The sequence below is a fragment of the Pseudorasbora parva genome, chromosome 3 (genome assembly GCF_024679245.1).
Source record: "Pseudorasbora parva isolate DD20220531a chromosome 3, ASM2467924v1, whole genome shotgun sequence".
Taxonomy (NCBI): Eukaryota; Metazoa; Chordata; class Actinopteri; order Cypriniformes; family Gobionidae; genus Pseudorasbora; species Pseudorasbora parva.
In genome coordinates, this window is record NC_090174.1 from 15,827,797 (window position 1) to 15,853,403 (window position 25,607).

At 37.5% G+C, this 25,607-nt stretch overlaps 2 protein-coding genes and 1 long non-coding RNA gene across 3 annotated transcripts in view; 1 reads left to right on the plus strand and 2 right to left on the minus strand.

The window, feature by feature from the left end:
* The window catches only part of npr2 (natriuretic peptide receptor 2), a 72,949-nt gene extending 71,171 nt beyond the window's left edge, over positions 1-1,778 (minus strand). Inside the window, 1 exon segment of the mRNA XM_067437918.1 lies at positions 829-1,778. Coding sequence (XP_067294019.1) covers positions 829-1,510 — 682 coding nt within the window. The 5' untranslated portion in view covers positions 1,511-1,778.
* Positions 1-5,053, plus strand: LOC137070615 (uncharacterized). Its single transcript, XR_010904286.1, has 3 exons — positions 1-211; positions 4,643-4,744; positions 4,922-5,053. It is a non-coding gene; the product is annotated as an uncharacterized lncRNA (long non-coding RNA).
* Positions 4,475-25,242, minus strand: anapc2 (anaphase promoting complex subunit 2). The gene is made up of 14 exons (XM_067437919.1): positions 24,995-25,242; positions 24,539-24,794; positions 19,820-20,138; positions 16,035-16,167; positions 15,388-15,589; positions 11,783-11,902; positions 11,568-11,685; positions 11,280-11,458; positions 9,711-9,852; positions 6,985-7,060; positions 6,623-6,829; positions 6,293-6,425; positions 4,896-5,137; positions 4,475-4,780 (listed from the first exon to the last, which is right to left on the minus strand). The coding sequence occupies exons 1-14, from the start codon at positions 25,058-25,060 to the stop codon at positions 4,568-4,570; spliced, it is 2,406 nt and encodes an 801-aa protein (XP_067294020.1). The 5' UTR covers positions 25,061-25,242; the 3' UTR covers positions 4,475-4,567.
* Between the last annotated feature and the right edge of the window lie 365 nt (positions 25,243-25,607).

The window sequence follows — 25,607 nt, forward strand, 5'->3', positions numbered from 1 at the left end:
AGTCCTAAACCAAAGCTATCAATGCCTCATTGTAGTCTTCAGATTTGAGATGTAATGGACCAAGAATGTCAGTGTTGATTAAAGAAGGTAAACTGTCTGTGTGTGGGAGGGGTGACAGTGACCAAACCAGAAGAACGTGGTATTTTGATATAAATTATATTTTCCAAGATAAATGGCTTTTAAATGTCTTGGGATGTGCCTTACTATATGGGTACGTAAATTAACTTATTTTCCCCACTGTCCTCTGTGTGATGATTGCTTTCTAACAGAAAGTTTAGAGAAGGCTATACAATACCTATCGAAATGTACTGCTGTAACTTTTAAATGAACTGGTTATTTAATTCAGAAACATTACTGTCTTAATTAACCTGAATATTTTACACTAGGTTACAATAATTAAAGTAATTTCCCGAAGGTCAAATCAGAAATAACCTGCACATTTTGTAGATGTAGCATTGTATATACATTTCAGTGGGGTGCATGGGCCAGTGAGGCATCATATGGTAATGTTTACTGTATTTCAAAGATCATGACTTTATTCCTGAACATGACTACTGTTTTCTTTAAAAATACTTTGTGCTATGTAAGCACACGAGTCAAATTCATTGATGCTTGTAAGGCTATTAACAAAAAAAATTACAATGGTAATGGAATGTTTTAGAACATGCCTTTTTAGGTGCCTTGGAATTACGTAAAAACAATAGTAGGCTATATGAATTTAGTAATCATTCAGTACCATTGATATCAAAGGACCATGACCCTTTCTTTTTAGTGCATGAATATAGCAGCTGTATCAACGAGCCTTAGTTTAACTGAGTCTAAACTTACTTCTCCCGTTGTCCTTTATAAATGTGATGATGTCTTTATAATTGAAAGTTTGTGGATCTTCGTAAGGGAAAGCCTCCACTGTGATGTTTTCCTCTCGCAGAATCATATAAATGCCCTCGGAGAGGAAGTAATGCGGCCGGTCGTCTTGTTTGAGGTCGTGGAAGATCATCAGCGCGCGAGTGCTCCAGTTGAAATGCGCGTGGAGATAACTGACAAAGTCTCCGAGTTTCGTGGTGGTCGGGCCCGTCCTAACAATAGTTTTAAACTCTTCCCAATTTTCAAAACCATACGCTGGTCCACCCGCGGTTATCAGGGGAAGTTTCCAGTGGGACGCGAACCGTCCGACGGACGCGACCGAATACGTGCAGCCAGGTCCGATGAACGCATCTGGTTTGTTGTAAAGTTTTGTGTCCACTGCAATAATCTGTGCCTCGTTTTCCGAGCAAGAACCAGAGGAGTCCTCTGTGCTAAAATTAAGGAGGTTGATGGTGTGTGTCCCTAAAAGTCCGCTCTTGTGAATTTTCTCTTGCGCCATACGGATCGCGGGGAGGACGCGCGGCGATGCCCACGAATACTTCAGATTGTCGGGCAGCATCACCGCTACGGTAATATTCCCCTTTTCCGTTCTGCATTCCGGTATGAGTACGTGTATAAGCAGCACAATGAAAAAACTATATCCCATCCTAAATCCCGATCCCGTTCTAAATTGTCAAACAAATCCTAGTTTGAGCGAGCCAGGTAAGAAGGTTTATTCGTCTTAGATCAAACTTCAATGAGAAAAATCCTCTTTTAAAGGAAGAGAACAATCCATTAGAAACGTCTTTTTTCCTTGTAGGCCAACTAAATTGCTTGACAGAGTCTCCTGGTGCTTTATATGATGGACTTCTCGAGTCCAACTCCTCAGTGAAATTCAGCGTGCGTGCGTGTGTGTGAACATCCAGATGAGCGCAACTTCGCCGCGCGCGGCCCTTGCACAGCCCCTATACGTCATGAGAGCTACTAACCGATACACTAGTTAACGGCTCCCTCTATCTGCAGGTCAATTAACCGCACTCCTACATTAAGTTAGGATGCATTTCAGCATTATTTATCACTATTAAACATTTTTAAATTGTAGCTTTTTAATTCTAAATTCCCGAACTATCTTAGCCTATTCTTTTGAAAGCCAACTGTAGCTTTTGTTCTAATTATTATTGAATTACTGTCATTGTTTTCAACTTATCAGTTAGCCAAATAGTTTTTTAAATCAATTTAAATCAAATGTTTCCTATATGTTTTCATTTTTAAAATAAAATGCCTATAAATCTATAACCTATGTGAGTTGGGATGGTGATGAATGCTGTATAACAATGATTTGGAACAAGTAAATTTGATTATCACTTATGATTATAACTTGAGTTCATGTTTTCTACTAAGATTTACCTTGCTAGAATGTTAGTTCTAGGAACGTTCTGTTGATAAAATAAATGTTACAAAAAGACAATGGGACAACTTTTCAATTATTTTGTGATATAAATATATGAATATAATTTTAAAGTTAGAGAGACACAGTACAAAAGAAGTAGATGTTGAAGCAAAATATGTTACTGTGCGTAACACTATTCTGCCTGTCTTCCCTATTATGTTCTACTATATAATATTATGTATATTGTCACTCTCAATTTTAATCTGCATTTTGCAGTACTTATACATGTTTTGTGTATTATGTGTCAATTAATATACATTATTTATATGTGTGAAGCTATACATGATAAATTACATTCCTTATATAAGTTGCTGAACCCATATATCGAAAGCATTTGCTGGTCTGATTTACAGTTTAATTTCAAGTATGATTCAGTTGATGATGTTTATTATTATTATTATTATTATTATTATTATTCAAATGGTGGCAGTGAGGAAGTTACTTTTATGAAACAGTGAGAGTAAACATTTGTACCAAAACCAGAGAAAATCCCTGTTAAACAGTGGGAACACACTATAATTGCCATTTTTAAATTGCCATTAGAGGTCGGACAAGTTCATGTGTAACTACTTAAGGAGGACAACTTACCACCACCAGTAAATAAATAGAAGAAAGAGGGGGAAAAAAAGAGAAAAAAAATTCACAAAAATAACAAACCACTCAGAAAAAGATCACTATTCCAAAGTCAATATTCATGGAAGAGTTTAGACACTTCACATAATTTTCATGTGTTTTAAAGAATTAAAACAGCACCTCTGTGATCCAGAATCAACAAAAACTTCAGTGCTTTACAGAGCTGGAAACTACAGTGTGGTTGCCATGAATCCACTTTCATCCAAGGCCAGGACAGATGCATAACCTGGTGTCAAGAACTCAGTCTTGGACACTGAGCAATGGAAAAAAACAGTGTGATCTGATGAGTCAGCTCTTATCCTATTTCATACTGTATGTTCCGGGAAAGTCAGAAGAGGCCTTCAGCTGACCATCTACTATCCTTCCCCTACAACATTTGAACCTTTAGACCAGAACAGATGTTAGCCTTTCTTTCCTCAAAGAACTCAGGGTCCAAGGTTTCACTCTAAACATCAAGTAGTGACACAATCCAATGCCAAATTGTCATGCTTCTCAATTGTTGCTGTCATTAAACATAAAAGTTAGTAGAATACGGTGAGCTGACATGTAGTTGATTAGTGACTTATACTTAGCCTAATATTTTGAGTGGACCATATAATTAAAGTGTAACCTTTTTTATAAAAAAAAAAAAAAAAAAAAAGGATAATTAATTACTCACTCTAATGTCATTCCAAACCTGCGAGACTTCCGTTCATCATCTGAACACAAATGTAGAGTTTTGTAATGAAATCTAAGATATTTTTCTCCCCCCATAGACAGGACTACTTTAACGTTTCAAAAAGTTAATAGAGATTGTAAAATTAATCAACTGATTTGAGCGGTTTAGTCCAACATTTCTGAAGACACTCGATCGCTTTCTATGAACAGATTTAATTAGGGCTTTTATTCACATTTAAACATTGATCGGCAAACATAAACAGAAGCTCAAGCGAACTTGCTTGATGTGCAAGAATAAACCTCATTGGTTCAAACGTTGCTGCATAACAAGAATAAACCTCATTGGTTCTCACATGCCTAATGAACATGCTTGAGATTCCATTTACCACAACTGATGTGTGAGTTGATGATTGTTTATAAATGAATAAAAGCCTAAATTCAATCTTTTCATTATACAAAGTGACTGTCTATTCAGAAAATTTGGCCTATACCATTTAATTCATATGGATTCGTCTTATGATCTCTTTATGGACTTTTTGAAACATCAAAGTTGTACTTGCATACTTGTCTATGGAGAGTAAAGAGGGCTCTCTGATTTCATCAAAAAGATTGTAATTTGAGTTCCGAAGATGAACAAAATTCTTACGGGTTTGGAACGACATGAGGTTGATTAATTAATGACAGAATTTGCATTTTTGGGTGAACTATCACTAAGCAAAAGAGGGACAACCCCAATATAAACTTTTCACTCAAATTTTTAGGCTGTAAATTTGTATTCAAAAATTATGTATTCAATTTGTATTTGAATTTTAAAAAAAACAATGAAAAAATGCATTTATTCACAAGTGCCCTAGATCATATATATTACAAGCCAAAAAGATTGCAACAAGAGATTATAAATGTGTCATAATTTTATTATTTTGCACAATGAAGAGTGTGTCTTTGACATCATTGTTTTTCAGATCTCCGCTTACTTATTTTTACCTATTGAGTGGTCTTAGGTAGCCTGTAGACACCAGAGGACACAATAAGCTGGTGTGCTCTGACTTTCTTCTGCAGGAATGCTTGCAGCTCATTTACATCCATCTCCGTGACTCCAGGCCCGGCAGCCACGAACATTCGAAGCATGGAGTGGATCCTCTCCAAAGTCATGCTCTCAAGGTTAGTCAGCATGGCCTGAATGTAGGCCCAGAACAACTGAGAAACAAAAAGGAAAAACAGTTTATCCTTAACTTAGCATTATATGACAAGTAGGGTCCTGAGCAGTTTTACATGATTGCGTTATGACAAGTGTTGGAAGTTTATAAATAACCTGTAGTTTCTCTTCTCTCTGTTCAGACTGTGTTGCGGTGTTGGACTCTCCCTCCTCATCACTTTCTATGAGCATGACACTTCTGTCAGATCTCTCTCTGAAAGAGCTCGTCTCCTGGAGTGTATATCGACCTCCAGCTTCCTCCCGCAGCACACCCTGCTGCTGCCACAGGGCCAACTTCCTGCGCACCATCTCTTGCGGCACACCCAGGACCCCACTCAGCTCTTCCAAGGTCCATGTGGCTAATAAAGGAAAACAAAGTAATTGGATTTCAGGCCAAAAAATAATCAAGACATTTATTGGCTCACTAGGTAGTGCGTATGCTCAGTATTTCAGCACTTCCAGTTCCATCGTCCCAAAGTCAGTGGGAAGTTAAATGCCTCTGAAATAAGGTCTGTGCTTAACACAAGCTCAAGATATTTTCACATTTTATTCTACAACATAAAATACATCAGTAATACCCACTTGTGATTTTTATAAAACCTTTTACTTGTCTTGAAATAGGGAGTTGCTAACACAGAATCACAACGAACAGGAAAACCGCTAAGTATGCTCACTAGTCCACACTTTCAAAGCCTCGCTGTGTTTTTAATCATGCTCTTGCAAAACTAAAGTTTTATGGGAAATTATATTTTTAAATAAAGACTGAAAGAGTTCTCGAAAGCTTAGAGACCGTGGTGTAGATTGTTTATAGCCTAAGTTTAGCTTTTTACTGTTCCATTTACACTTGGCACAAGTGTGTCTCAGGAAAATTTCCATCCGATCTTCAGTTCCCACGCTTATGCAAAGTTAAAGGTGATATGTGGTGGTGTGTGTTGCAGTAGCACTGTCATATCTGGCTACCGAGAGCCGGTACCCCCATAACAGACGTTTTTTTGTTTTTTAGGACAATTTGCATATGTGGTTTCAACAACCAGATGCATTTACAGGTCCAGTTTTGTTTGGACTGATTAAATCTGCAACTGATCAGATGTCTCAAATGTGTTTCAGAGGGAATTTACACCAGATCTTTTCATGATTGAATAGCTATTCAAAAATCATGAACTGAAAAGGTGTAAAGAGGTATTATAGTTCACCCAAAAAAAAAATTCAGTCTGTTCCTTACAGAAAAACCATATGATTATAGAAAGCTTGGAATATTTTGCATAATTTATACTTCTTTAATAGTGCTTTTTTTGTCAATTTTGGAGCTTGATAGCCAAAGTTCATTTTTACTGCAGCAGAAATGTAGAAAACTGCAGCCATTTTGTTAAATCCAGTTTTGGGTTAATGTTAAGTGGTCTCTTATTTTTTTCCAGAGCTGCAAGTTCTTTTGTGTTCCACAGAAAAAAAGCTATACGTGTTTGGAATGACATAAGGGTGAAGAAATTATTTTGGGGTAAACTAATTATCCAAACCTTTGTCCTGGAAGTGTAAAATAATGGCAGCGTGGATAGGAGACACTGTGAGGTTTGCGATGGTTCTGTCCTCCAGCTCCACGTCCAGCGTAACAGAACCCAGGTGAGGCTTCCACCTCAGAGTCCTCATGGCCTGCACAAAAAAGAGAAGAAAAAAATCTATATGGCTTAAGATATTTTCAACATAACACTGAAATCAGGTAAGAAATTCTTTATTTCTTCATAATCATGATTCTAATTAAACTCTTGGTACTGTGTTGGTTCAACACTTAATGTCCAATGTAAAAGCTATGTCCTAAAACAAAACCAGTTGAGAACCACAAAGAGTACCTTGAGTTTCTCAAAGCGGTGTGTGTAGTCTTCCATGGCTTTAGAAGCAACTGCAGGCAGTTCCATCTTTAACTCTTCCTTTAGCTGGGGCCAGAACTCAGATGAAATGATCATGGCAGACAGCAGAAATGTAGACTGCTCCTCTACAGGAAGACGACTCTCCTCTTCTCGAATATTAGTGTTGATGCGCCGAGAGTCTGCTACATCCTGCAGTGAAAGACAGACAAGTTCAATATAAATAGCCCACGTAATGGAAGTAAATCTCTTTGAGATCAAATATCAGGATTACAAGATGACTGATAACCAATAGAAGTGAATTTGTGGACTAGAGCTGAGAAGTGAGCGGAGTGGAAAAAGCATACCTTTAGCATCACCTCGCAGAAATGCATGTGGGACTCGCCAAACCTCAGTTTCAGCAGCTCAACATTGCGAATCTCTCTATAAACACAAACACAGGGAGAATTTAAAGTCGCCGTGCAAAGGAAATTACGATAGTCTTTCCTATTGTGACGTACTGTATATCTGAGTGAAACAGCTTCTTAACAAATAAAAAAAAATGACATGCAAAAATAAATCATGTACAATAAATACTGCAATACTCCAAACAAATAAGAATTGTAAATTTTGCTTTAATTACACAAGTATGGTACATATTAAAAACCTGGTAATTAAGCAACACTTTCCATTCTCTTTTGCGTTAAAGGGGTCATATAATGCCATTTTTGTTAAAATGATTAATAAGTTAATATGATTCTTTAGTGTCTAAATGAAAACTTTGTAATATATTTTACTTTAAATTTCTCATTAGTATAGTAAAAAAACCACTCGTTTTACCTGGTCAAAAACAGCTCTGTTTTCACCGAGCCATTTCAGTGCATACGGCTTTAAATGATAAATGACCCCGCCCCTCTGTTCTGTGGGCCGGCACGTGGAACTGTTGCCGTTGACAACAGTAGAGGCAAAAGAATGGCGACGGGAGTCTCTGAGGCAACTTTATCAATTTTAACCGGAGTCGGACCCGGGACAAGATGACAGCTCCAACGAAATTCGACAATTAAGGCAAAACAGGGCATTTCTGAATGGTTGGTTTTAGTAATATCACTTTGATCTGTCTTTATGTACTGGCAGGGTAACTTTAGCGTAGTGATAGAATGCTATGTGTTTACTGATGTGTACGTTAGTTCATTGACAGATTGTTACAGCTAATGCCAATAAAAACTTTTTTTCTGTTAATGTCGGTTTGTCAGTGATGCGTAACATTATCTATGCATTGTAATAACTGTTACAACTGTTTTTGACAGTAACAGACACTTTTATAACCATCTACATAATTAAGCTTAGTGTAGTGTTACTAAGTCCACGTTAACTTTAAAACTAAATAACCATAACTCGTTGTTCATTATAAACGTGGGATTATGAATTATATTGAGAACGTCATACATAGAAAGCATGAGTGCACGCGTTTTAAACTACACTCACGTTCTCTGGAGGGGCAGATCCTTTATTCAGGAGCAGCTTCTTAGCAAACCTGCTTTACAGTTACTGACCCTCTGTAATAAAGCAGTCTGGTGAGAAATGGTTTGCGCAAACATAAAAGCATTGATAAAACCAAAACTCAGCCTATGCGTCTTCAGCGGTTCAGATTTAGGAACATCAGAATGACTACAGTGTTCATTATTACACCCAAGAACAGTACACCACAATCGCTTAGACGCCATTCTGGTCCAGCATAACAACAATGGCGGACTATGACAGAGCTCGCTCAGAGCGGGTCTGTGTTGAAACGCTGCTTGTCAATCAACTGTGCGACCGTGTGATGTCACACGGTTGAAGGGCTCGATTTGAGACAGGGGAAAACATATAAGAAGATTTAAAAAAAACACTTAATGGATTTTTATCATTATAGGATGGTTGTGTACAGACACTGCCAACACACATTTCCACACACACAGGCTCTCAAATCAATGACGTATTAGAAGGTCACAATGCCTCCTCTATGTGTATGCTGCTTCTGTAGCCCCTCCCACCGACTAGTGGAGCTAAACTGATCGCATTACCGATTAATAAACACACCGAAGATAGCAAGATAATCATTTGTAAACAAGACACAGGTCGATACTGAATTTGCAGACATATTAAGATTACACACAGGGCCAAACACAATGCTGTGGCTTCTATATTGGATATGACAGGAATATTGCAGCACACTTATGTGAGTAAAACATGTTTTTTATATGTGATAGTATTGCATTGTTACAGATCGTATTGATTATGTGTACGTGACGTGTCTAACAAAGCATACCTGGCACGCTGTCACAGGCTGGAGAATCTCTTATTTGTTGGTTTTGTTGATTCGGGTAAAGACTCCCAGGGCTCGCAAAGCCCAACATCCCGGGGCAATGTGTTTTCCAGACGGGCTACCAAAACATAAGCCTGTTGGCAGGCTGATGAATCTTAAATAGTGAAATAACATTTATTTCTTGATCTCCTTTGTGTTTGAAGAGCGCACGGGTGTGTGGTTCGCGTTTATATCCCCCGATCGGGTGGGAAAAATAATAAAAAAAGAAATCATTGTGTTTGTTTGATATATACGTTTTGAGACTGAGCCCCGTCAGAGAACTATTCCGGCCGCTTTTAAAACAATCCCTCCCTCACGTGAACTGATGGGAGCAGAAGCTCATTAAATATGCAAATCTTATCCAATCCTAGCCATGAGCGTTTACTTCTAAGTCTCCAGTGCAGCACGCCCATCAAAACCCAGCGTTTTTGAGAGATCCTCAAAACCAGTCTATAAAATAGTCTATTACTTATTAGTTGTGATTTTTTGGGAATGTTAAAACCATGCAAACATTATAAGTCGACCTCAGACAACAGTATAAAAAAATTTAAAAAGCCAGTTCATGACAACTTTAAATTTAATTTCCAACCTTTTAAATATATAACAAACAACATAAACCTTAAAGCTACAGTAGGAAAAACTATTTATTAGAGAGAACATGATAAATGCGAAAACTTAAAATGATGAAGTGAATCAAGTATTAAAGGATTATAGTGAAAGTGGAAACAGAGCATAATAATGCTGGGTTACCTGACTGTATTGTAGTTGAACTGATGAAGAAGTCGGTCGGCCAGTACAGTCTTGTACTCATTAATGAAGATCTCTTTACTGCCGTAAATGCTGACCAGCAGACTGATAATGTCAGAAGAACGCCTTTTAGAGCCAGTTTTATCTACAGAAAGAAAGACAAGTGAGAGAGCTGAAATGTTGACTACCTAACTTAGGACCCATATTTCTGTGACTGCAGTTTGTATTTAATTTACACACGTACACATGAATGAATTTGGGAACAATATGCTGTGCACCATCAATATATTATCCTGGCTATAAAACTGCATTTAGCATTATAAAATTTAGATATTAATATTGTTAATACATTTCTATTAATTATATATTAATTTATACTTTTATTCAGAAAATAATCCTGAAAAAAAATGATTAGTTTCACAAAAATATTAAGCGGCAACACTATTTTAACACCCTGATACAAAGAAATGTTTCTTGAGGATACTATACCAAATCAGGATATCAGAATGTTTTCTTAAGGATCATGTAAATTATGCTTTGCCAATCACAGGAATAAATACATTTTCATAATAGTACTGTAAACTGATAATTGCAATAACTGTATGCTGTACTGTATACAGGTCCTTCTCAAAAAATTAGCATATGTGATAAAAGTTCATTATTTTCCATAATGTAATGATAAAACTTAAACTTTCATATATTTTAGATTCATTGCACACCAACTGAAATATTTCAGGTCTTTTATTGTTTTAATACTGATGATTTTGACATACAGCTCATGAAAACCCCAAATTCCTCTCTAATTCCTCTCAAATCTCAAAAAATTAGCATATTATGAAAAGGTTGTCTAAACGAGCTATTAGCCTAATCATCTGAATCAACTAATTAACTCTAAACACCTGCAAAAGATTCCTGAGGCTTTTAAAAACTCCCAGCCTGGTTCATAACTCAAAACTGCAATCATGGGTAAGACTGCCGACCAAACTGCTGTCCAGAAGGCCATCATTGACACCCTCAAGCGAGAGGGTAAGACACAGAAAGAAATTTCTGAACGAATAGGCTGTTTCCCAGAGTGCTGTATCAAGGCACCTCAGTGGGAAGTCTGTGGGAAGGAAAAAGTGTGCCAAAAAACGCTGCACAACGAGAAGAGGTGACCGGACCCTGAGGAAGATTGTGGAGAAGGACCGATTCCAGACCTTGGGGGACCAAGTATTGAGTGCATAACTGAACATAATTATTTGAAGGTTGACTTTTTTTTGTATTAAAAACACTTTTCTTTTATTGGTCGGTTGAAATATGCTAATTTTGTGAGAATTTTTTGAGGAATTTTGGGTTTTCATGAGCTGTTCGCAAAGTCATCAGTATTAAAACAATAAAAGACCTGAAATATTTCAGTTGGTGTACAATGAATCTAAAATATATGAAAGTTTAATATTTATCATTACATTATGGAAAATAATGAACTTTTATCACATATGCTAATTTTTTGAGAAGGACCTGTATATGACAATTGTTACTTTCATTTGGTGCTTGAGGTAATCATGCTGGTGTGTGTTGGTGATTAACACTAACCTGTGAGAGCATCGGTAGGATCAGGAGTCCAGTCCTCTGGATCACTTCCTTCATCTTCACTATCCTGTGTCTCCAAGGTAACAGGGTCAGCTCGAGAAAGCTCACTGGCAAGATCGGAACAACCCTCCGAATCACCTGTCAGACTGCCCACTATCTGGCGCACAGTGTCATCACGGGTTCTTTAATTTCCAACATTACAGAAAAAGATTAACCACTTCAGTATTGGAACTGGTTTACAAAAAAAGCTAAACTTCCTTGAGACAGATGACACCAGTGCAGTAGACAAACCTGAGATACTTGCGAATGGGTTGGCAAGCCACTTGCAAGATGACCATGGAGGGATCAAGCTCTCTCAGAGCTTTTATGGCTGAGATGTAAACAGTTAAAATGTCAGTTGTATGGACTCCTGAAGTAGGAAAATAAAGGTAAAAGCAAGGTAAATATCAGTAAATGATACACATAAGTAATATTGCACGTGTGTGAAAACAGTCTGAATCACTGACCTGGATGCAGCAGTCGTGTTTCAAAGGCTGATTTGAGAGAGGCCAGAAGCTGCTGCCTCTGATTGGTCCTTTCCAGACAGAACTTAAGATCCTCAATGGCAGGAATAGAATCTGGAAAATCTGCAACAATTAACCAGAGGAAAAAAACATGAAAAAAAAACAAAGTTAAGATTACAAGCAATACATCACATACCTTTTTGGGTAAGGATGGAACAATTAATGTCCAGGATATTAGGCTTTAACATAAATTTGTCATAGATGTGTCTCCCGGGTTACTCTAGAAGGTTTGGGTAAATGTGATATTTATATATAGGGATGCAACAATACAATTAGTTCACGGTTCAATACATCCCTCGGTTTTTAACCCCAGTTTTCGGTTCAGTTTTTTTTGCTATTCTATTCTTAGGCGATAGGATTTTTCTCTTTGTTTTAAGTTGTTTTATTAACATCATTTTAGAGGTGAACTGTCCCTTTAAGGACAAGTGTTCACAATCATTAGGCTGGGCTGCTAAGCCCTGCTCACATCTCATATAGAGAGACACCCGATTTTACTTTCACTTTAGACATAACCTACTGTGCTTATGTATGTTAATGGTGTGTGTGTTTGACAGTATTAGCGCAGTATTATCACTGAGCACAAAATGAAGCTTCTGCCATGACCATCCCAGTTCCCTGACCTGAACCCTATAGAAAATGAGTGGGGTGAACTGAAGAGCAGCACCACCAACATGGAGCAGGGAATCTGAAGTAGAGGGCTGCATTGGGATTGAGTCCCGCGGCACCCAACGCAAATTTCGCGGGAGCGAGCGGTTTGAATTTTCCTGCGGGTGGGAGTGGGCGGCTAAAAAAAACGCCGCAGGATAGGGAGGTTGCCTAGCGCCATGATGGAGAAGATGTCAATAGATGATGTAGAAAAGAACCTCAAACGAGGTATTTACAGCACAAAAGCTAAGCAAGGAAAGTCTGACATTTGGAGAAGTTTCTCAATTGTTTGTGATAAAGATGGAAAGAAGCTGGACTTTGTTCATTGTGACAAATGTGCAAAAATACTCATCTACAATGGGCAGAAATCCGGCACGTCTGGGTTGAGGCGACACACCTGCTCTGTTCTCCCTGGTCAAAGTATTCATGTAGCTTAGTTTATCATACTATGTGTGTGTATATATATATATATATATATATATATATATATATATATATATATATATATATATATATATATATATATATATATATATATATATATATATATATATTTTTTTTTTTTTTTTTTTTTTTTGTGCAAAGCAGTCTATTTTTATGTGCAAAGTTTTTGATAAAAACGAAATTATATTTGAATGTATGGTGTTTTGTCTTTTTTTTTTTTTTTTTACATGCAGGCCAGGGAAACGAAACAAACAACCCCATGAGTCTCTTTAATAATATCAATTCAAATAGGCCTACGTGTTTTTTTTCCCCCTGCGGCACGGGAGAAGACACAAAATCAATGCATCTCTATTATTGTGCGGGAATAAGTTCTCAGAGTTTTGTGGGTGTGGGCGGGAGTGGACATACATATTGCGGGAGCGGGCGGGAGTGTAACACATACGTTGCGGGAGCAGGCGGTAATGGTCAGAAATTCGGCGGGCGCGGGCGGGATGAAGAAAACAGTCCCGCGCAGGGCTCTAATCTGAAGGATCTGGAGAGATTCTGTATGGTGGAAAGGTTTCTGATATCATGCCAAGTGTTATCAGGAGTGTTATCAGGCATTATAGCCTCCTGGGACCCAGAGGAAAAAAGTTTTTCGAATTTTGTATTTTTTCATGTCATTAGATTGTTTAGAGCATAAGAAACAAATGGACACATTATTTTTTTGGAAAATTATATTGTATTCATATGTTATGATATGTCCTCTGTAGTTGACACCAGGACTCAGTTGTTAAAAATTTTTAATGAAATGAAATCGCATGTATAGGCAAAAACAATGGGATTTATTTTTAATTCACGAATACATTTTTAAGTTTCAGGATTTTTTTAAAACAAACTTTTTTTAAAGATGATTCTGAGCTATGTTATAAAATATATAACTGAATGCTTTGACATACCATCTTACTTTATGCAATATGTGGGTAAAATGGTCATACTTGGATTTTCCCATTCAATAAAATGTATCGGTATATTGCATCTAATTTGCATATTATTGTGTTCTTGGTGCAACATGTAATGAAAAAAAGAAGTGTAATAAGGGGAGTAATAATTGGCAACATTTTCATAATAATATGTAATATTTCATTGGAATATTGTTATGCAATTTATTTCCCCATTTACTGTTTGTGTCTCCAAAATGTCTGATAAACATGATTTATGTCCTGGTGTCCTCTACATTGGACATTTATGAAATCAATGCCCTGTTTTGTTACAAAAAGTCATATTTTGATTAGAAACCCCATAGCATTTTCCTGAGATGTTGATTTATAACAAACAATTAGAAAATTATTCAGATTTACATTATAATTACAAAATATTATCATATTTCCATTAGAGTCCTAAACATTAATGTCAGCCATTTTTAAAGACCAAGAAGTTGTTGTTGTCCTGGTGAAACCTCCAAACATTTGGTATCAGTGTAAAGCCCTGAATGTGCTCTATAAGGGACATCCTGACTCAAAACTGTGACGTGTGTGATGTCACAGAAACTCACTAAAATATAATGCTATTTTTTAATGATAAATCAATAGAATAAGCAATGCAGATTTATTTTTACAGCTATCTTTGATCATGATTACTAAGGGTGCCAATAATTCTGACCGCCACTCTATATTAGTAATGTTATGCCTGATCGGTGTATATTTCCAAGTGTTAGTCCTGTTCACATTGGACTTAGCACAGGTTTTAAAGCTACACTGTGTAACTTTTTTAGTTTATTCTTAGCTAAAAACACTTAGTTCTTTCAAAAATATATATGTGCTCATTAACGTATATTTACTTTTTCAAGGTATAAAGTATTCTCGTAAGTTTATAATATGCCATTGAAAATACATACGGGTGAGGGGTTTGAATGCTAGTCGCCATGTTGCCCCTCCATCTTGAAAGTACATTACCCAAAGAGGGACAAACCCATAAATTCAAGCTTCGCCTTTCGCGTTTTAACACTCGATGGCACAGTGTCAAATGAGAAGAGGGGAATTGCCATGTTAATCTTGGACTTAATTGGCCACCGTAGGAGTTAAAACGAAATCAGAATTGAGAGGAACAGAAACTATTATTCCCTGGATGGTCGTATACCTTTTCACCGCTAGATGGGGGGAAATGTCACACAGTGTAGCTTTAAGCTGGAGGCCTTTCCTGACACAACCCAACACATAATGCTGGGTCACACACACTCCTACGAGCAATGTGGCATGTCTAATCCACCGAACCTGCATGTCTTTGGACTGTGTGTGCTGTGTGGGAAAACGGAGAACCTGGAGGAAACCCATGCTGTCACAGGAAGAAGAAGCAAACATCACACAGAAAAGACTCCTGGCTCAGCCAGGGTTCAAAACGGGGACCTTCTTGCTGTGAGGCGACAGTGCTACCGTTTAGCATACATGCAGTATGCTACACGAATATAGTTTCTTTCTCACCTCGTATGATGCTGAAGAGTTCCTCAATCCTCATGTTTACATAGATACGGCAGAAGAACTGGTGCATGTGACAGTGCCAGCGCTGGAGGAGAGCACTTGTTGTCTGACCCGTCTTGCTATCTGTGAGTGTGGCGTCGCTGCCCACCTCTTCCACCTTACTGGCAAACACCCTGCTCAGCCATCCTAAAACCTGCCCCAACCACTGGAAAGACAGTGATTATTAGGCACTTTAACCTTGAATATTAAAATATAAAAAAGAGAGCTTCTGTTCTCACACACACACACACACACACACACACACACACAACAAATTTGTGTTGACAAATTCATCTTTTAAAACTACATGCATCAAGTGACACATTGTGGATTCTTAATGGAATGTCGCTTTATTTTAAACACTTTATTTTAGTGTCATTGTTACACGTTACATGTACTTGTACATAGTAATAACTGTAATTATGTATAATTACATGCAACTAACCCTCAACCAAAACGTAATCCTGCCCTAACCTTATAGTAAGTACATGTAGTTAATTAAGAATACTGAGTACTTAAATATATAATTACACTGTAACAATGACACCTTAAAATAAAGTGTAACCATAAAATTATATTTTCTGCTGTGTAACTGAATGAAAGTTGTGTACATCATTGAAGTCTGTTAGAAAAGAGCTCTCGTATTCCCCCCTGCAGCGCTGCTCCATTCTCTGCTCTATCAGCCGGTGTAGGATGCTGGTCACGGCCTCAGAGCTCACTCGTTCTAACAGCTGTAGTCTGGAGCTGAAATCAACAAACACATAGACAAAAGGTGTTAAACATCCAAGTACTCAACCTCTGCAACAAAAATCAAATTGGTATGTTTTTGGAATTGAAGACAAACATACTACTCATACTACTTTGGAGATGCATATCACAGAATATTGTGAATAGTGTGAAATCATGAGATCAAAACACATGACCTTCCATGACATCAGTAGTCTGATAAATAAGCCAGAAGTAATATCACACATGACTTTCATCTCCTTCTTGACTCATTTGTGACCCTAGACCACAAAAACAGGCATAGGTTGCAAGGGTATATTTTTATTTTATTCTAAAAGATATCAATAAGTAACGATCATGTTCAATAAAGATATTTTAGGCATTTCCTAAGGCAATAATATATCAAAAACATATTATTATTATTATTATTATTATTATTATTATTATTATTATTATTGTGTGCTGCTAATGACTTCATTTGGACAACTTTAAAGGCGATTTTCTCAATATTTAGATTTTTGCACCCCCAGATTCCAAATTAAAAAAAATTACATTTACATTTTTCAGATGTATCTCGGTCAAATATTGGCCTACCCTAGCAAACCATACATCAATGGAAAGCATATTCAGATGTCTCGTTTGTGGCCCAGAGTCATTTTTGATCTGCCATAAGCAAAGATATTTTTATCCTCCCACAAAAAAAACAAAAAAACTTCGATAGTACAGTAAGTGAGTAATTGAATGTGTCACTCATTTTACAAAAGACAAATAAAAACATGCCTTGAGACCACACGCTTTAACTGTGATGTAACCTATACGGATGCAGTTGGAATTCCCTTCAATATTAAAGATATGACCGTGTATGAATTGTTGTTACGGCAGCTACACACTGCAAGCATGGCGTGTTCGTGGCGTTTCTTCTGAGTTCTTTTTTTATATTACACATAGCCCGCAAGATCAGACGATATAAGTGCGAAGCGCGCGCACAAACATACACGTCCGCGCACCGCCCTTCAGATGTCAACTCGAGAGAGAGAATAGCAGAACAAGAACGGAATATAATGAGATTCATCGGCCCGCCGGGCTTTGCAAGCCCTGGCCCATACGTGTCTAAGTCCAGCGTGCTGAGGTATGTTTCGGTTAGACACGTACACATAAGTAAAACGATCTATAACAATGCAATAGTATTACATATAAAAACACGTTTTACTCACATCAGTGTGTTACACCATTCCTGTCGGATCAAAATCCAGCATCGACCAGAGATTTGTTTACAAACGATCCCGCAGTGAAATGAAGTGAACATGTCTACCCCACTTCATTAAAAATAAAGTTCCACTACTCATACAGACTACTATACATATAAGGGAAAATAAGTTTGCCTTTTTGAGCACTCTTTTAAACTTTTCTTGGGTTAAATTATATTTGCTCGCATTCATTAATATTCATTTGTGTGTGCAAATGAATATTTCACATTTTAGGAAATGTATATTTATTTATTAAATAGCCATACAGGCACCAAGTGGGTAAAACATGGGATTACAAATGAAAATTGTAATATTTCTATCCACAAAATGACTCTAAATTTGCCTCTTTGCATTGGAATTCTGTATTTTAACCGTTATCACTGCACTAATAGTAATATAAATAATACATATATTAGAAAAGAAAAAGGAAATTATTTGAAGCGCTCATTAATGGACCATAATTATTGCACAAATAGTTTTTACTACAAAAAGATCTTCTCAAAATGTTCATTACTGTACTGTTTACCTGTATAGTGAAGCTGTTGTCTATTCAAATGTATTGACAGCATTGGCTTGAGCTCCATGAGCCACGTGACCGCGCGCACCGCAGGGAGATGAACGCAAGTCCCTATCTCTATTATTCAACTGCTCTGGCTTTAAAGGTCCCGTTCTTCGCGATTCCATCTTTCAAACTTTAGTTAGTGTGTAATGTTGCTGTTAGAGCATAAATAATACCTGTAAAATTATAAAGCTCAAAGTTCAATGCCAAGCGAGATATTTTATTTAACAGAAGTTCCCTTTCAAAGCCTACAGCGAACGGCCGGTTTGGACTACACCCCTGCACTTCCTGGCAGGAATGACATCACTAGAACCGTTTGTTGACTAACCCTCCGCCCACAAGAATACGCAAAATAGGGGGTGTGGTCTTGTTGCTCTCCCACGTGGAGAAGAGCGCGCATTCAGTGCTTGCATCTCCCCGTTATGGTAAGAGGCGGGAACTTTCCGGGCAAAGTGCGCTAAGCTGCTGTCCAATCACAACACGGGAAGCGCTGGCCCAATCAGAACTCGTTACGTATTTCTGAAGGAGGGACTTCATAGAACAAGGAAATCATCAGGCCGTTTTTAGGACAGAGAAAACAGCGCTGTACAGATAAGTAGATTGTGTGAAAAATACTGTTTTTTACACGCGAAACATGAACTCATGTTATATTGCACACTGTAAACATAATCAAAGCTTTGAAAACACACGAAGAACGGGACCTATAAGTGTTATGCCACATTAAATGCGCCAAAATGCTATTTATTGTTTGAATTTCGTATTAAAACTTGGCATGAGATTTATTTGGCCAGAGTGAGAGCGTGAGACAGAGCCTGAAAGCATGTGCCGCACACAAAATGCCTGACAGTTGGCAACTGTTTTCTGCTCCATGTAGTTTCGTGTTGCAGCCAACGCAAACTCGTTTCCGAATATTTTGAAGGTATATCAGCTGAATATTCGCTCTCATGATGAAAAAGTAGAGACGATTGTTAATGAGAATGAAGAGAGATTTTATCTTAGTTTTTATTTTTTTATGTAAAACATTTTAGTCTCGTCCTTTTTCGTCAACAATAATGCATGTTAATTTAGTCTTATTCAGTGTTTTTGGACATTGGTGCAGTCTCGTCATTGTCTTGTCTTAGTCATGGAAAAAAAGGTTGTTCCCCTATGCGTCACTACGCAGCGTCTCGTTCCCTATTCAGAGAACATAGGTTACATAAGTAACTTGAGACGTTATCTGCATTTATGTAAAAATCTAAAGACTTTTTAAACATCAAAATGTAATTTATTAATATGTATCCATGTCAAAATGACATCTAAACATCTTTTCCTATTCTATTTTTCCTGTAAACGCTTCCAACATGCTTGCGTGTCCCGTGAAAAATAGGCGTCGGTTCTATTTCTAGCATACACTCGTTTTCGGTACGCAAGCCGTGCGCCACACAGGCAGTGTGCAAGCCCTAACCTGTTAACATGGGAGCTGAAATAAAAACGGACAAGCCACGCAGCCGAGACGCTCACGCCATGCTTGCAGTGTATCACCGGCTTTATATTTATATCATCTATGATTATCTCTTGACACAATCAAGAGTATTGTTTTCCCTGAATATGTACATTTGCAAATGTGATACTGATTTACACAACAGTTCAATGACCCATTCTTAAAGACAGTCACTTAATTCCTGAATAAATAAGCAATTTAAACAAACTGGTTGAATCAAATCCAGGAAATATTGAGATATAATTTTTGTCAATATTGCACACTTCTAATTAAAGGTTCAAAATAGTACTAACCGTAACCCATACTGTTACATAATGTTTAAAAAATACTAGGATGTAGTATGCATCTGTAGTTTAATAAGAACAGTACTTCTCTTGAACTCACAGTATGTGGCTGAGCTCTTGAAGTTGCTCTAGAGCTTCTTGACACCAACACAGATGAAGGTTGGATGCACACCCTGGACACAATTCATCATGCTCTGTAGTGCCCTCCTCAGCCTCCACAGTTTCCCCTGCCTGACTCATGTGTACAGAGAATGTGCGGCTGTAAAATTCCAACACGCGCTCCTGCAGCACAGGTGGAGGAGAGAACAGGAGAATGGCACGAATGACAGAGAAAGCCCTCTCAGTCAGACCACGGGCCCCTGGTCCACACAGACCCCCACGGCTCTCATCCTGCCATGAGCCCAGTCTCTCAAGACCACCTTAAAAAAGAAAGAAAATGGAGACTAAGGTTAACACAGGATACTCAGGGAAAACTGTTAAATCTCACAAATAAATATCTGGGTCTAATGTCCCCTAAAATAGAAAGTAAAATAAATAAAGCAATTAGAACTATTCAGATATTACAATATGGCTTTATATATATATATTTGTGTGTGTGTGTTAATTAATAACATTACACTCAAAATTCCAATTATTGTAATGCAAAAAAAAAACAAAAAAAAAACCTCCTATTCTTATATTTAGTACACAACAAACACTAACCATATACATACACACACACACTAATGTTCAAAAGTTTTAAATCGGTAAGATTTTTGTTTTTAAAAGGAGTCTTTTTTGACCATTCAACAAGGCTACATTTATCTGGTCCAAAATACATTAAAAACAGTAATAGTGTGACATATTTTAAAAATGCAATTATTCCTGTCATTATTTCATTCTTCAGTATCGCACAATCCTTCAGAAATCATTCTAATATGCTGATTTGCTGTTCAACAAACATGTATTATTACAGAAAGTGTTTGTAACATTATAAATGTATTCAATGTATCCTTGCTGAATAAAAGTATTCATTTCTTCCCAAGCCATAGACACACACACACACACACACACACACACACACACACACGTCTGGTTCGTTATCTTTGTGGGGACTCTCCATAGATGTAATGTTTTTTGTTTTGTTTTTATTGCAAAAAAAGTGTGTATTCTGTCCCCTTACACTAACCCTACCCATCTCAGACATTTTTACATTTTCAAAAAAAAAAAATGTGTAAGTATAAGTTTTTATACGATTTATATGTTTGTTTACTCATTGGGGCCTCAATTTAGGCCCCCACGGTGACACGAGTCAGTGTGCATTCAGGTTCAAGTCCCTGAAGTAAAAAGACATCAACAAGTAGGAAAACATCAACACCCACACTAGGGGGCTCACCAAACTTCCAAAGGGGCCACAGAATTAAATAAAATTATTGTTTTTTATTTTATTTTTATATTTAGATTATTTTACATAACACATTACTAACCTATCTAGCTCAATTTAAAAAACAGCATATAACCAGGATACATAAACTGAAATGATATTTCCCAATAATAACTACTGAATTTAAGAACATACAGATCCTGAAACTTGAACTGAATTGTAGCTAATTTACCTTATCGACACTTCTCAATACCACTTCAGACACCATAGTAATATAAAGTATAATTTAATACAGTAATCTCAATTTTGGGGTGTAATACTGTATAACTCCGACACCTTCCTGACAGATTTCATACGTTTCAATCAGCAAACAAACATGTAAAATTTGCAAACCCGATTCCAAAAAAGTTGGGACACCGTACATATTGTGAATGAAAACAGAATGCAATGATTTGAAAATTTCAATATTTTATTCAGAATACAACATAGATGAAATATTAAATGTATAAACTAAGAAAAAGAGAAAAAATTATGATTAAGAAAAATTATTGATTTTAAATTTCATGCCATCACATCTCAAAAAGTTTGGACATGGCCTCCCCTCTTCTTTTTATAACAGTCTGCAAACGTCTGAGGACTGAGGAGACAAGTTGCTCAAGTTTAGGAATAGGAATGTTGTCCCATTCTTGTCTAATACAGGCTTCTAGTTGCTCAACTGTCTTAGGTCTTCTTTGTCGCATCTTCATCTTTATGATACCCCAAATGTTTTCTATAGCCCCGTTTCCACCAAAATTACCCGGAACAATTTGTACCAGGAACTTTTTTACAGGAACTTTTCTCCCCCCCAGACCTGCAGCTGTCTGCGTTTCGACCGCGATAAAGTTCCGAGAAGATTAGGCAAATTAGTCCGGTGATGTAGGACTGCGCGCGACTGCTCCTCCAAATCAGTGAAGGACAGTAATCATTTTTAAGTGTACCGATTGAAAGGTTTAGTGGACTATTTACATGAGACGTTATCTAAACCGATCTGGTGTTTACATGTGATGACTTTCAATCGCAATCATTTTGTCACATGCAGTTTGTCTGCCGCATCAAAAATGTCGCCGCTGTTTTCTCCAGCAGCTGAATGTGTTAACTGTAGCCATAGCAACTCTTAACGGCCACCAGGACTAATACAGTATTATTTATAGCTATTTATTTGTTGTAAAGTGTAATAATCATCTCAGAAAAAAAAAATCTTCTGTCAGGCGCAGTTAAAGTAAAAACTGCCCGGGGCAATATACGCTGTGTCATTATTCCAACATTATCTTCATAACTTACGAAATAAAAAGTTTACCCCTCAGAAAAATTTACTTTCCTCTCTTGTCAACATGAGCGCGGCGCGCGCCGTCACGTCATGTAAGGACACACACTTAAAAGTAATCGGTCAGGTCGTTTACATGGTGAAAAAAAATTAATAACGAGTATGGAAGAGATTCAAGCTGTGCTGCTTTTGCTGGTTATGTATAGGTTTACGAGGTAATTAACAACGACAGAAAAGAGCACTAATATGCAGATTCAGCAGCATGCAGCATATTCAGAAAGCTTGTAAAGCTAGATTTAAAATGACAATGTATATTATTATCAGCTATTACGGACATTGCACGTGAGATGGCTGAGACGAACGCGTGCCATCAGACAGAGAGCAAGACTGATATGTACTGAACGAGACCGAACCTCGCAAAAGACTTTTAAAAATGCCCGTTGAACTAAAATGCTGCGTGAGCTCAACCAATCAGCATGTTCAGCGCCCAAGTCCCGCCCTCGAAAGATCCTGAACTTTGAAAAGTACTACCTCGCGAGCAGGGCCGTTTGGAGGGGGAAATATTTACCCGGAACTTCATTTAGACCCTGGTTCCTGCGGTCTAAACACACGAAGTACCACCCAAAGTTCCTAGTTCCTGGGTAAAGTTCCTGTGGTGGAAACGGGGCTTATGGGTGAAAGATCTGGACTGCAGGCTGGCCATTTCAGTACCCGGATCCTTCTTCTACGCAGCCATGATGTTGTAATTGAAGCAGTATGTGATCTGGCATTGTCATGTTGGAAAAAGCAAGGTCTTCCCTGAAAGAGACAACATCTGGATGGGAGCATATGTTGTTCTAGAATTTGGATATACCTTTCAGCATTGATGGTGCCTTTCCAGATTTGTAAACTGTCCATGCCACACACACACATGCAACCCCATACCATCAGAGATGCAGGCTTCTGAACTGAGCACTGATAACAACTTGGGTTGTCCTTGTCCTCTTTAGTCCGGATGATATGGTGTCCCAGTTGTCCAAAAATAACTTCAAATTTTGATTCTTCTGACCACAAAACAGTTTTCAACGTTGCCACCCAGAGAAAACGCATGTTAAGATAAAAACATGACCTAATGAGTCACTCTCTTTTTTGACCTAATGAGTTTTAGCCAGCTATGGCGAATGGCATGGTGGATTGTGTTCACCGACAAGTATTCCGGAAGCCCCAGCCGGAAGTATTCCTGAGCCATTACAGTAGCGTTCCTGTATGTGATACAGCACCATCTAAGGGCCTGAAGATCACAGGCATCCAGTATGGTTTTCCACCCTTGACCCTAACGAACAGAGATTGTTCTAGATTATCTGAATCTTTGGATGATATTATGCACTGTAGATGATGATGATAACTTCAAATTCTTTGCAATTTTTCTCTGAGAAACTCCTTTCTGATATTGCTCCACTCATTGGGGGAATTGGTGATCCCCTGCCCATCTTGACTTCTGAGAGACACTGCCACTCTGAGAGATTCTTTTTATACCCAATCATGTTGCCAATTGACCTAAAAAAAATTGCAAATTGGTCCTCCAGCTGTTCCTTATATGTATCATTTACCTTTTCCAGCCTCTTATTGCTACCTGTCCCAACTTTTTTTTAGGAATGTGTAGCTCTCATTAAATACAAAATGAGCCAATATTTGGCATGGCATTTCAAAATGTCTCCCTTTCAACATTTTATAGGTCACCTATATTCTATTGTGAATAAAATATAAGTTTATTAGATTTGTAAATTATTGCATTCCTTTTTTATTTACAATTTGTACAGTGTCCCAACTTTTTTGGAATCGGGTAGGTTTGTATATTGTTCAATGTTTCTTAATAAAAATGGTCAATGGCTCAGCAACAATATGCAAAACCTGTGGCAGTCTAATGCCAGAAACACATCATATAGGGTGTGACATACCGAGGAAAGGTTCCAGGTGAATAAAATATAAGTTATGAGACTTGTAAATTATTACATTCCTTTTTAATTTACAATTTGTACAGTTCCCAACTTTTTTGGAATCGGGTTTGTATACTGTTCAGTGTTTCTTAATAAAAATTTGCAATGGGTCAGCAACAATATGCAAAACCTGTAGCCGTCTAATGCCAGAAATACAGAGTATGGTTTGTGACATACCGAGGAAAGGTTCCAGGTGTTGCAGAAGGTTTCTGAAGGCTTTAAGTAAAGCACTTGCCCTGTCCCTCTCCTGAGACTCCCCCTCTGGCTGCTTGAGCGCCGCCCAGAACTCTGGAGCCACAGATGTAGTCAAACGAACCTGCAGAGTCTCCAACAGCCAACCCTCAACATACTGACCCAGTCCATGCTCACCCAGCAGGGCCAAGGCCTCAGAGAGAACCTCATCTATCGAAGCATTGGGTGGCACAGGAGACACCTAAAGAGTCATGGTTGGGTTACAGCTTTAATAGTGCACTCGAAGGTACTTCAACAATACATTCTATAGTCATGTCATGTCCAAAAACTTGGTAGTACATGGGATTTTTGTGTTGTTGATGTAGATCTTCATCAGGTCTTAGCTGAAGCAATTTCAGCATTTGCTTAGTTTAGTAACACTTTAGTACATTTAGCACTCACCAGTGCAGATGTCACTGTGTCCCAAGCTCCTGACAGTCCCTGCGGCATTGTCTGCACCTCGTTCATTTCAACTCAGTCTGTGTAAACAATAGTCATGTATATTGTTCGGTGCCGTTACCATACGCACTTATTTATTTTACTAATAAAAAACGTTATTTGATCATAGCCATGCTAAAGATCGTCAACATTTATCACACGAAGAAATTGTAGCGCTCTTCTTCAAACCCACGTCGCACGATGATGATGCCATTGACGTTTCCGGATGTTGATAATCGTTTAAAATGACCAAAATGACACATGTTGAGATCTTTTACAGTCTATGATTGTGATATGTGATTATTGTGTCTGCCTTTTGAAGCTGATTTGTTATTTGTTAATAGTGTTAATTGGATGCATGTTTTGTTTGTAAATAGAATTTCAATAAAAACAAAACCGTTTAAAATGGCTATGTTGTTAATAATAATAATAATAATAATAATAATAATAATAATAATAATAATAATAATAATAATAATAATAATAATAATAATGTATTGTTTTATTATATTAATTTTAATATATTAATAAAATTACGGGTAGTGTGTATAGGGTGTGTAGGTGTTTTGGAAGTGTT